At 47.5% G+C, this 12,949-nt stretch overlaps 1 protein-coding gene across 3 annotated transcripts in view; it reads left to right on the top strand.

Moving 5' to 3' along the window:
- KYNU (kynureninase) overlaps positions 1-12,949 on the top strand; it is an 84,166-nt gene that overhangs the window by 19,497 nt on the left and 51,720 nt on the right. For all 3 annotated transcript variants that reach the window (XM_068158669.1, XM_068158667.1, XM_068158668.1), the window contains exons 3-4: positions 67-187; positions 11,184-11,266. In XM_068158669.1, coding sequence (XP_068014770.1) covers positions 67-187; positions 11,184-11,266 — 204 coding nt within the window. The remainder of the gene's footprint in view (positions 1-66; positions 188-11,183; positions 11,267-12,949) is intronic.

Here is a 12,949-nt window from a genome sequence, read left to right as displayed (position 1 = left end):
TCTCTGTGGAGCTGCAGTTCTTCCCTGGATGCAGGACTCTACATTTGCCCTTGTTTCTCTCCACAGGTGATCTGAGCCTGGTGAACGGAGAGCAGAGCTGCATATACTTTGTTGGGAATTCCCTTGGGCTCCAGCCAAGGAAAGTTAAAACTTACTTGGATGAAGAACTGGACAAATGGGCTCGAACGTGAGTACACCACAGGGTATGGGAGACCCTGCCTCATGCTTCAGAGGAGCACTTGGGTGTGTTTCAGGAACTGTCTAGGAAATGCTTGAGCAGAAGAACAGGGTATTAAAACCACTGCAGCCCAGGAGTAAACCATGTGCAGTGCCTCCCCAGCACTGCCTATATCTCCTTTAAATGAATGAGCAGTAAAACAGGCAAGGAGGAACCTCCAGCTGTGATAACCTGTGCTGCTTGAGGACCTGCACCATTTCTGCCAATAGAATAGAATTAACCAGGTTGGAAAAGACCTTTGAGATCATGGAGTCCAGCCTATCACCCAACACCATCTGATCAACTAAACCATGGCACCGAGCCCCCCATCCAGTCTCTTCCCAAACACCTCCAGGGATGGTGACTCCACCACCTCCCCAGGCAGCACATTCCAATGGCCAGTCTTTCTTTCTGTGAAGAACTTCTTCCTAACATCCAGCCTAAACCTCCCCTGGCACAGCTTGAGACTGTGTCCTCTTGTTCTGGTGCTGGGTGTCTGGGAGAAAAGACCAGCCCCCACCTGGCTACAACCTCACTTCAGTTCATTGATCATCTGCATCTCATTGTGTTTATGCACAAGACACACAGACTCATTTGGTTACTGGTAAGCCTGACTCAGTTTCAGGCCTTTCAGGCCCTGTGACTTCCTAATTAGTATCTTTAACTACATGTGATGCACCCTGCAGCCCTGCAATGGGCAGTTCCCCTTGACACAGTGCTGCTGCTGCCAGTGCTGGCAGGGTTTTGGCTCCCCTGTCTGCCTGACAACTTCATTTGATTTAGAAAGAAGCAGTCTTCTCTTCCCAGGAACACCTCAGTGAGGAGCTGAGCACGTTTCACAGTGAGCCCTGATGAGTGCAGCTGAGGCAAGGGAGAGAGGAGAACAACATTCAGCATAGCAGGAAAGGGGCACTGCCATCATAGCAAGTGGGAGATGTTTTAATATATGGCAGGGAAGGCCTTATTTAATTACTTATTTCTAAATATTTGACTTTCTTTCCATGGAGAATCTGTGCTTGGAGGTGCCCAGCACCTGCCTCACTCTCTGGAGCAGGATGAGTAAGCAAAATATATGTGAAAAGCAGGGAGCTGAAGGTGGGAAAGAAGAATAACATCTAGCTGAGTGAGTGAGCTGGAGGAGAGGTGAATGCTTCCACAGAGTGCAGGGTGTGAGTGGAGCAGATGTGATTTCATGGTGAGAGGGGAGAGGGAAAAACTCCTTCTGCCAGCTGAGTAGCCTTCTTTCAGTTGAAAGTCTGTCGATGGAGGCTTCACAATATGAATGTGGAAACTCCACAGCTGCTCTTTCACTCCTTGGTCTGAGTGCTGTGGGTTCATAACCACACTTTCTCTTTCCTATTCATTTATTTTTTCCATTCTAATAAGTGAGAGGCAGATTGAGAATGAATGGGAATGAATGTGAACTTGGGGACACCCTCTTCTGGTTATTCATTCAGCACATTGCTGCAGTGTCTCCAGGCATTTGAAAGCATTGCAACCCTGTCCATTTCTGTGTGATTATCATCAGGGAAACAGCTGAACTCTTCTCCAGGTAAAAGTCAGATAGCATTCTTATCTGTTAGACTGATGGGCTGGCAGTGCAAACATATTTTTATCTCCTTCCCACTGGTTCACTTCCATTCTTATGTTTGTCTTTGGTACAGTCAGAGATCTTTTTTCTTCTTTTTTTTACTTTTTTTGGTACCTCAATGATTATAAAAACCTGAAAGGAAAGAGTGGGCAGCATGTTTCTGCAGAAGATCCAAAGCACCTTCATTTCTTAAAGGGAGTCTGCAAGAAAGCTGGGGGCAGAGATTTGAGCAGGGCCTGTTGTGACAGGATGAGAGGTGGTGGTTTGAAACTGAGAAAAGGAAGAGTCACAGTGGAGACAAGGGAGAAATGTTTGGTGTTGAGGGTCCCAGGTTGGCTACATAGGTGGTGGATGTCCCATCCCTGGAACCATTGCAGGTCAGGTTGTTTGGAGCTCTGAGCAACCTACTGTAGTTGCAGATAGCCCTGCCAATTGCAAAGAGGTTGGACAAGATGACCTTTAAAGGTCTCTTTCAACTCAAACCAGTCTGTGATTCTATGGGCAATGATGCTGGTGAAGGGCCTGGAGCACATGGCCTATGAGGAGGGGCTGAGGGAGCTGGGGGTGTTCAGTCTGGAGAAGAGGAGGCTGAGGGGAGACCTCATTGCTCTCTACAGCTCCCTGAAGGGAGGTTGGAGTTAGGAAGGGGCAGCCTCTTCTTCTTGGTGGCAAGCAACAGGACCAAAGGGAATGGTTCCAATCTGTGCCAGGGGAGGTTCAGGCTGGATGCTAGGAGATACTTCTTCAGTGGAAGGGTTCCCAAACATTGGGATGGTCTGCCAAGAGCAGTGCTGGAGTCTCCATCCCTGGAGGTGTTTAAGCAGTGTGTGGACCTGCAATTTAGGAACATGGTTGCAGGGCCAAAGGTTGGACTGGATGAGCTTGGGAGTCTCTTCCAACTGAATGCTTTCTGTGATTCAGTAGTGGTATCTAAAGGGGAAATATGGCAGGGTGAGAGAGTGGTTTTGCCACTCTGCTTTGGTGAGACCTCAGCTGGAGTACTGTGTCCAGCTCTGGAGTCCAACACAGAAGGATGTGGCCATGCTAGAACTGGGTTCAGAAGAGAGCCACAGTGGTAGAGGGCTGGAGCACCTCTGCAACAAAGACACGCTGAGAGAGTTGAGGTTGTTCAGCCTGGAGAAGAGAAGGCTTCAGGGATACCTTACAGAAACACTGCAGTAGCTGAAGGGGCCTACAGAAAAGCTGGGGAGGGACTGTTTACAAGGGCATGTAAGCAACAGGAGGAGGGTCCTTGGTTTTAAACTGGAGCAGGGCAGAATTTGGTTTGGACTTCAGGAGGAAGCTCTTCAAAATGGGGATAGTGAAATACTGAAACAGGTTGGCCAGAGATGTGGTGAAAGCCACATCCCTGGAGACATTCAAGGTCAAACTTGGGGCCCTGGGCAACCTAATCCAATTGGAGATGTCCTTGCTCACTGAAGTGGGGTGGTCAAGATGACCTTTGAGGGTCCCTTCCAACCCAATGCATTCTATCATGCTATGATATCAAGCCAGCAGGAGAGAGGAAGTAAATCTAGGAGGCTGCTTGCCAAAAATACCACTGAACCCAGCAAAACCCCACCACAAACTCCTGCTAGTGGCAGGCACACCTGAGGCAACTGAGACACTCAGAGTGAGGTCAAGCTACATTTGAACAGGGCAATTTAAGCTTGAAGAAGCTGGAGGGTGAGATGGGCTGCAAAGTAAAAAGTGTGTGGAGGTGCACCAAGGGATGCTCTCATTCCTGTCACCAAGGATAACGTCGCAAAATCCAGTCCAAGGAAGTCGCTGTTACCAGAGCAAGGCTGCTCAATGGCTTGTGTGTTGGCAGCTTGGAATTTAGTGCCTGGGGCTTAGACAAGTAAGTAGCAAGAAGCTAAGAAATGGCATGCAAATGAGGCCCATCCTTCAAGACAGCAGTGCTATAGATTCTGGCTCCCTTATAAATTGGTTTATCGCATTTCCTGTTTGTTGTGTCTTGGGACTCCTCTCAGACAGCTCCTACACTTGTCTCTTTAAATGGTTTTCACTGCTTATAGCTGATGGCAAGAGTGAAAAGGAAGATTACCTGGTAGCTGTTGTCAAGGACAGGGAAGCTCAGTTTTAGCTTTGCATGGTGATGGCAACTCTATTAGTGTAAGGCCTGGAGAGAAAAAGACCTTTTCCTGAATTTCCTTCTTGCTGTGCTCCTTCTTGCAGTCTCACTGTTTCTTTTTTCTCTCTTCTTCATCTTTTAATGGTCCATTATAGCTTTCCTCTCTTACATTTGCCTCCATCACACCTGTTCTGGTTTTGAATTCATTCACAGAATTATTCAGGTTGGAGAAGACCCTCAGGATCACCAAGCCCAAACTTTGACCCTACTCTACAAAGTTCACCTTTAAACCATATCCCCGAGCACCACCTCCAAACTGCCCAGTTAGCCACTCTTTGAACACAGGCAAATTGCTGAGGAATACAAAAGCAATCTGATAATTCTTCCCTGGCAGAATAGCAGCCTTCCAGTACCTGAAGGGGGCTGCAGGAAAGCTGGAGATGTACCTCTTCCAAGGGCCTGCAGTGCCAGGATGAGGGGGAATGGATTGAAGCCTTCCACATTTCTCAGCCTTCTCTTCTGCTCATGTATAAAGATTGTAATTTCAAGGCACTGGCATTCCTTGTATGGATTAGAAATGAGCATCTGAGACTTCATCTTCCTTTCTGTTTTGGTTTCAGCTAAATCCTAGATTTAGTGAAAGAGGGGCAAAAAGGAAAGAAGAGTCGTCTGGAGAAGAGAAGGCTCTGAGGAGACCTGATTGTGGCCTTCCAAGATCTGAAGGGGATAGAAAGCTGGGGAGGGAATTTTCAGGGTGTCAGGGAGGGACAGGACTGGGGGGAATGGGAAATAAAACTAGAAATGAGTCGATTCAGATTGGATATTAGGAAGAAGTTGTTCCCCATGAGGGTGGTGAGAGCCTGGCACAGGTTGCCCAGGGAGGTGGTGGAAGCCTCATCCCTGGAGGTGTTTGCAGCCAGGTTGGAGGTGGCTGTGAGCAACCTGCTGTAGTGTGAGGTGTCCCTGCCCATGGCAGGGGCATTAGCACTGGCTGAGCCTTGAGGTCCCTTCCAACCCTGACAATTCTATGATTGTGTCTTCTGTGCTTAGCCTAGAGTAGCCAGTAATCCAGGTGTCTGAGACCTAAAAAGACCAGAGTGAAGTCACTTGTTTGGTTGGAGAAAGGCCAATAGGTGCTTGCTTTCCCTTTCCCCCACCAGCACCATTTCAGTCATTAATGTATTTGACTGAATCATTATTGCATGCAAACGGAGTCGCTGCAGCCGGCAGTGCCTCTCCCGTCTGAGCAGCTCATTAAAGTGGAACTATTAAACCAGAAGGGAGTCTGCTGGAGCTGGTTGTTATGCTCTTGCAAAAGGCTGGTAGGGTGATTGGGGGGTGGAGAACCTGCTGGGAGGGAGTCTTGAGGATTAGAGTTGTTTAGTTGAGCAAAATGAATATCAAAAGTTAAAAAAAGCAATTGTTCTCAGGGGGCAGGCTGTGGGTGTAGGCTGCCTGGACTTCTGCAAGGCCTTGGACACCATCCCCCACCGCAAACTCCTGGCCAGGCTCTCAGCCCCTGGACTGGACAGCAGCACTCTGAGCTGGGTTAGGAACTGGCTGGAGGCTGAGCCCAGAGAGTGGTGGTGAATGGTGCCACAGCCAGCTGGCAGCCAGGCACATTCAGGTTGGAAAAGAGCCTCAGGATCACCAAGTCCAACCATGAACCCTACTCTACAAGGCTCAACCCTAAACCATAGCCCACAGCTAAACAACCTTTAAACACATCCAAGCTTGGTGACTCCACCAGCTCCCTGAGCAGCACATTCCAATCCCTGACCACTCTTGCTGGGAAAGAAATGTTTCCTGATGTCCTGTCTAAAGCTACCCAGTGGCAGCTTGAGGCCATTCCCTCCTGTTCTGTCACTTATTACCTGTGAGAAGAGACCAGCACCAACCTCTCCACAAGGTTGAGAGCAATGAGGTTCCCCCCTCAGCCTCCTCTTTTCCAAACTAACCCTCCCCAGCTCCTTCAGTTGCTCTTCATCAGATTTATTCTCCAGGCCCTTCACAGCTTCCTTGCCCTCCTCTGCCCTGGCTCCAGCACCTCTTGTATTGAAGTGCTCAAAACTGGACACAATAGTCAAGGTGTGGCCTCACCAGAGCTGAGTACAAGAGAACAATCCCCTCCCTGCTCCAGCTGGACACAGCATTGCTGATACAAGCCAGGATGTCATTGGCTTTCTTGGCCACCTGGTCACACTGCTGGCTCCTATTCAGTTGCTTGTTGAGTGGAACCCCCAAATGTGTGTGTATATGTGTGTGTGTATATCTAGCTATCTATCTACTTCCCAGCATTGAAAGAGTGTGGAGGGAGGCTTCAGCCATGGATACAGTAGGCAAAAACAATCTCCCAAGTCTGTGGAAGACTTTGTAATCGAACACCTGCAGTAGCAAAACCTATTTTCAGTGAGTTAAAGGTTTCCTTGCTTCTGTGTGCTGAACTAATCCTGCAAGATATAGCAGCCCTGCAAATGGGAGTGCATCTTGGCAGGAGCTGGCCGTGTTCTGTTTGATAGACCTCCTTCTCCTGCCATGCAGCAGGAGTCATCCCTGCATTGTGCCTTTCAGCAGGTTGTATCTTAGAGCTGTAAATGTCTCTTTTAATGCCCTGGGTTTTAGACTTGCCTTCAATCTACTGCTCCATAGAGTTCTTTTCTTTTCTTCTGTGGATGTGTCTTCCTTCCTTTTGGCTACTTCTTTGCTGGAAACCATGTGCAGGCTTCAGAGTCTGCGTTGGCTCCTTAAATACCTTGCATCACTTTTGGCAGAGGAGCAAGAGGGAAATTTCCATTTGCACAAGATTTGGACGAGCACAGAAGATTCCTGAAGCTGGCAATTAATTTAAATCCCTTTTCTCACCGCCTTTGAAACCCTGGGATCATACCAGAAAATGTGTTTCTAGCTCCTCCTGTGAGCTTTAAATCAAGCAGCCCTCGGTGAATAACGTGCTGATTTCCTGCCAGATTGAAAATAAAATAGTAACCAACTAAAAATTAATTTGTGCAAGGAGGAGCTCTCACGGTGGTTTGAGGGAGAGTTCTGAGGCTGTGGTGCTCCATGAGTCGGTGGGCCATGTTTTGTACTCTGTCATTTGGGTACCTCCATATGGAATGGAATGGAAGAGAATGGAATGGAATGGAATGGAAGAGAATGGAATGGAATGGAAGAGAATGGAATGGAATAGAATGGAATTAACCAGGTTGGAAAAGACCTTGGAGATCATCAAGTCCAACCTATCACCCAACACCATCTCATCAACTAAACCATGGCACCAAGTGCCACATCCAGTCTCTCCTTAAATGCCACCAGTGATGGTGACTCCACCACCTCCCCAGGCAGCACGTTCCAAGGGCCAGTCAATCTTTCTGGGAAGAACTTCTTCCTAACATCCAGCCTAAACCTCCCCTGGCACAGCTTGAGACTGTGTCCTCTTGTTCTGGTGCTGGTTGCCTGCCTCCTGCTACTTAGGGTGCAGTGGAAACAGAAAAGGACAGGGGCATGCGTGTGTGTGTCTGAAGGGAATGCCAGAGGCTTTGCAGTTGTGTCCTTAAAGATTATTACCCCCAGTGCCTACTAGAGCTGAGAGAGGGGTGGCATAATATACAGAGATATAAATTCTCTGAGGCAGAGCATAGAATTTTACAACCTAAGTGTAATAGGATGGATTGTGCCATCAGCAAAGGCTACAGAGTATCATGTGATTAAAATAATAAAAAAAAAGGGGGCCAAGACTATGCCTTTAAGTACCATTTTAGCAGCAATAATTTCTGTCTCTTGGCATTTATGCTGGCCATCAAGAGAGGGAGGCAAGCTGTAAGCCGTGCTGTAATAATAATAATAATATGAATAATAATTAATGCTTGCTCCCTCCTCCTTTCCAGGTGCTTAGATTTCTGTGCTTCCTTCTCAAAATAAAATATTCTCGTGCCCAAAATCTCCTCTCTGGTTTCATGATCACTTGGAAATGCATTCTGAGATTTCCTCAGCCCTGTGTGCTGGCAGAGGGAGCTTTCTCCAGTAAATTCCCATTAGAAGGACACTAATGGCTATAAAATCAGAGCGAGCTAATGAAAGAGAATCCCATAGGTAGTTAGGGCTCCTTTTCCCCATCTTATTATGTTAGCTATCCTCTTTCAGAAATACAGATCCCCTTGGGCAGGGAACCACTGAAAAATCTTCATGTGGGTTTTGATTTTCTTTTATTTTAACAGTCTGTGTTATCCCAGAGTCCCCTGATCACTATATTACTGCTAACAATAAGGAGGGAAATTAGCAATAAATGTCTTGCTGTTTGTGAAACACCCCCCCTTGTCTTCAGGGAACACAGCTGCATTATGGCCTGATAGAAGGGAGGAACTTTTTCAGCACTAATCCTACCCCTTATTGTGTTTTCTCCCCCTACCCACCTACTGCCTTTATTCCTCATCTCTGAAATGTCCTTGTAAATGAGTCCTATTTCACACTGCCCGCTTTCCGCTATCAAGGTCTCATCAGAGAGCAATTCTGAAATGGAGAAAAGCAGGCAGCTAGTGTACCATGACCTCATCTAAATTAGGGATTGAGGTCCTCCTTGTTGTCTGGGTGGTGCTGGACTTGTTGCATATAGGAAGGTTATTTTATCTTAAAGAGATGTTCATTTGTATCCTTTAAGCACTTGACCTACGCTAGTCCAGACAGAAGCAACTGGTACCTCACCAGGAAAAGGGCATGAAATGGTTAATACCAATTGTGCTTCTTGCTGCAGTTGTTGGCTTCTTTTGGACTGTGGTCCTTTTGGAACTACCCCCAGCAGGCATGAACTAGACCCAAGTCAATCACAAAGGGTCTGACCACAAAACATCCAGGTAATTTGTGTGGGGGAGAGAATTTTGTTCTATCTGAGAAGGGAAAGTAGGAGCTGGATAGGGAAAACCAAGCTTTTAAATAGCTTTAAAGCATGGGAGAACTAGCTGATAGGGTCACATGCACCCTCCTTCCTCATGGCTTAATCTAGCAGATGTCTTCTCATCAGTTGGAGTGTGTATTTTGTGCCCTTTCTTCTTTAAAAGTGTTATTACATGTGGTTTGTTTGTGTTTAGTTGGTTTCCCTTCCCTCTTGGTTTCCCTTCCCTCTTGGTTTCCCTTCCCTCTTGGTTTCCCTTCCCTCTTGCCTTCCCTTCCCTCTTGCCTTCCCTTCCCTCTTGCCTTCCCTTCCCTCTTGCCTTCCCTTCCCTCTTGCCTTCCCTTCCCTCTTGCCTTCCCTTCCCTCTTGCCTTCCCTTCCCTCTTGCCTTCCCTTCCCTCTTGCCTTCCCTTCCCTCTTGCCTTCCCTTCCCTCTTGCCTTCCCTTCCCTCTTGCCTTCCCTTCCCTCTTGCCTTCCCTTCCCTCTTGCCTTCCCTTCCCTCTTGCCTTCCCTTCCCTCTTGCCTTCCCTTCCCTCTTGCCTTCCCTTCCCTCTTGCCTTCCCTTCCCTCTTGCCTTCCCTTCCCTCTTGCCTTCCCTTCCCTCTTGCCTTCCCTTCCCTCTTGCCTTCCCTTCCCTCTTGCCTTCCCTTCCCTCTTGCCTTCCCTTCCCTCTTGCCTTCCCTTCCCTCTTGCCTTCCCTTCCCTCTTGCCTTCCCTTCCCTCTTGCCTTCCCTTCCCTCTTGCCTTCCCTTCCCTCTTGCCTTCCCTTCCCTCTTGCCTTCCCTTCCCTCTTGCCTTCCCTTCCCTCTTGCCTTCCCTTCCCTCTTGCCTTCCCTTCCCTCTTGCCTTCCCTTCCCTCTCTCTCTCTCTTTCCAGATTTAGTGGTTTTGCCTCTTTTTTCCTTTTTTATGTTTTTCTTCCCCCCCCAGTCTACCCAATTTCCTACTGCTATGGTTCCTGTTTTGAAACTTGCTTTGCCTCAGCTACATGCAGCCTGGCATTTGCTACTACTGAGCACAAGTACCCTGTGGTGCTCAGTGAATATGAAATTCATCTGGTGTGAGATGAAAGCCCAGAGCAAAGTTTCCCTGGATTAGCGCCATTATTACTTTTCTCAATCTGCTTTCATTTGCATTTAAATCTCCGCTCTGCATCCTGCATGTTTAAGAAACTTTGAAGCTTCTGTGTATAGAATTGCATGGTGGCTACCTCAGAAGTTTGCTTCTCTGTCACATTGGAGGGAAAGAATTGGTTCAGCTCACTTAATCCTGACCTGAGTGTACATATCCATCACTCCAGAGTAGTGACACAGCCAGGCTTAAGGTGATGGTGTGATCCACTCTGGACAGGAACAGCTTGCAAAATCGAGTTTTTAAGTGCCCTCTCTCAAACCAAAGAAAGCTTTGTGCACACTTAGATCTGGAACAATTTGGCAGGGAGAAGAGAAGCAATAAAAATTAGCAAGCAGCTCTGTTTGGGCAGGTGCTTCCCTGCATATCCATTAAGTACCTGCTGGTGTATGCAGAAGGGTGAGTTCACAGAGGAGATTCAGGAGAATAGGAATTGTTTCTGACATGAAATATTTCTATCTGGCAGCAAGGCAGCATTCAAAGCCTACCATCCTCTGCAGCCTGCAACATTCAGCTAGAAGTGCTGATGGAGCAAGTCTGCAGAGTGATCCTTGCTTTCGCTGTCATTTATGTGAGCTGGGCTTTGCAGGGTGTCATCCTGCCCCTTTCCAGTGTGTCTTCTTCCCAGAGGCATCTTGTACCTATGCAGACACTTCCAGAGGGCTTGGGAAGAAGATGTCATCTTCCAGTTCAGAGGAATTTCTAGAGGAATTTGAGGGGAGGCAAAACAAAGAGTTTTCAAACAACTTATCTAGTATCTGAAGGGGGCTACAAGAAAGCTGGGGAGGGACTTTGCAGGGTGTCAGGGAGGGATAGGACTTGGGGGGATGGAAAAGAAATAGAAATGGGTAGATTGAGATTGGATGTTAGGAAGAAGTTGTTCCCCATGAGGGTGGTGAGAGACTGGCACAGGTTGCCCAGGGAGGTGCTGGAAGCCTCATCCCTGGAGGTGTTTGCAGCCAGGCTGGATGTGGCTGTGAGCAACCTGCTGTAGTGTGAGGTGTCCCTGCCCATGGCAGGGGGTTGGAGCTGGCTGAGCCTTGAGGTCCCTTCCAACCCTGACAATTCTGTGATTCCATAACTGAAAACTTGTCAGAAACCAACAAGCAAAAAAGAGCTTTAATGACATGATAAAAGTGCTGTGCTCACCTTAGATGAGCCTCCTCCTCCTCCCCCAAATGTGGGATCTCCAAACCAGGTACGTTCCTTACGCTGTTCCCTTTGGATCATTTCTGTGTTGTCATCCTTTGCCTCTTCCTTTTCAGAGGTGTTCACGGCCATTTCAATGGGCAGCGCCCATGGGCTTTGGCAGACGAGTGCCTCCTGGACCTGATGGCTGGGCTGGTTGGTAGGTGTGAACCTCAAGGGAAAGGTTTCTCTAGAAATGAAAATAAACTTGGGTTCTTTCAAGAATGAATCACAGAATCACACAACATTAGAGGTTGGAAGGGACCTCCAGAGAGCATTGAGTCCAAGTCCCCTGCCAGAGCAGGATCGCCCAGGGTAGTCTGCACAGGAAAACAGCTGGGAGGGTTTGGAAAGTCTTCAGAGAAGGAGACTCCACAATCTCTCTGGGCAGCCTGCTCCTGGGCTCTGTCACCCTTACTGTAAAGAAGTTTCTCCTCATGTTGAGCTGAACCCTGCTCTGTTCAAGCTGGAACCTGTTGCTCCTTGTCTCCTTATTGCGCATCACTGAAAAGAGTTGGCCCCCTCCGCTTGACGCTCACCCCTCAGATATTGAAAGACATTGATCAGATCCTCTCTCAGCCTTCTCAAGAATAAAGCCCTTGAAAGTCTGTAACCAGAGCTTTGTTCCCTGAATTCTTCTGGTTTAAAGCAGTTTTTCTGACTGCCTTTTGCGTGGACTTCCCTTTTATTTTAAGGCTGCAAGTGATTTAAGAGCTGGATGTGTGCAATAATATATGAGCTTATGTATATCATGAAACTAATTGCAGCAAAGGGTTTCTTGGAGCATCATAAACCACTTGGTCTAACATGTGAAGCCCTTTTAAAGGGCACTTGGCATTACCTATTCTCAGTCACTCTCCCAGAAGTGAAGAAATGAACTTTCCCCTTGGAAAAATGATTTCTGCCTAGACCATTTCTGCTTTCCCTGCTGCTAAATCCAGCCTCCTATTTGAGAGCTGCTTATGTCAATGAAGCAGATAATTGGGGCAGGACCTGCTATTTGTAAGTTCCCGTTACCCTGCTGTACCCCTTGAGGAGGCTGCACTGCTGCAGCACCTTGGCAGTAAATGCATCTGGAGATTGAGAAGGAGCCCTGGAGACTTCTCCTGGTCTGCTTGCCAGCCAAGAAAGTAGTTGTCTGAGTTTGAATGCAAATTTCTTCTATTACCTCTTACTCTAATCTTTGTCTACTTGCTGAAAAATTCTTTCACTGGCATTTCCTTTGAGCTGTTGCTGTCAGAAGTGGGAAGAGAAATGATCTTGGCAGGGTTTCTCACAGCCCGTTTTTCTCCCTTACCCATACAGCCATTGTCAAGGCTAGGGTAGTGGATTTTAGTGAGATTTGGCCAATAGTTTAATTTAGCTACTGAAGGTAACTGTCAATACTGAATGTCTGAACTGAATTATCATGTGTGCGTTTGTGCTTTCACTAAGGGACAAATGTTGTGTTTAAGTTGACCTGCTGTAAGCTAGATATCCTCTGGTAATTTCTCCTCCAACCATAGGCAAGGGTTTAATCACAAAGGAACAGCTTTTCTCTTTCAAGTGAAGCAAATGGGGTCTGAGCATCTGGAAACAGAGACACTGAGGAATGTTTAATGACAGAGTTATTTATAAATAGAGTTAGTCTCAAGCTGCGCCAGGGGAAGTTTAGGCTCGAGGTGAGGAGAAAGTTCTTAGCTGAGAGAGTCATTGGTCATTGGAATAGGCTGCCCAGGGAGGTGGTGGAGTCCCCATCCCTGGAGGTGTTCAAGGGGGGATTGGATGTGGCACTTGGGGCCATGGTCTAGTCATGAGTCAGTGGTGACAGGTTGGACTCGATGATCTTTGAGGTCTCTTCCAA

Source organism: Melanerpes formicivorus, unplaced genomic scaffold (genome assembly GCF_026170545.1).
Source record: "Melanerpes formicivorus ecotype bairdi unplaced genomic scaffold, bMelFor1.0.p_v2 SCAF_41, whole genome shotgun sequence".
Classification (NCBI taxonomy): domain Eukaryota; kingdom Metazoa; phylum Chordata; class Aves; order Piciformes; family Picidae; genus Melanerpes; species Melanerpes formicivorus.
The sequence above is the reverse complement of the archived record's forward strand: the minus strand, read 5'-3'. Positions and strand labels throughout refer to the sequence as shown.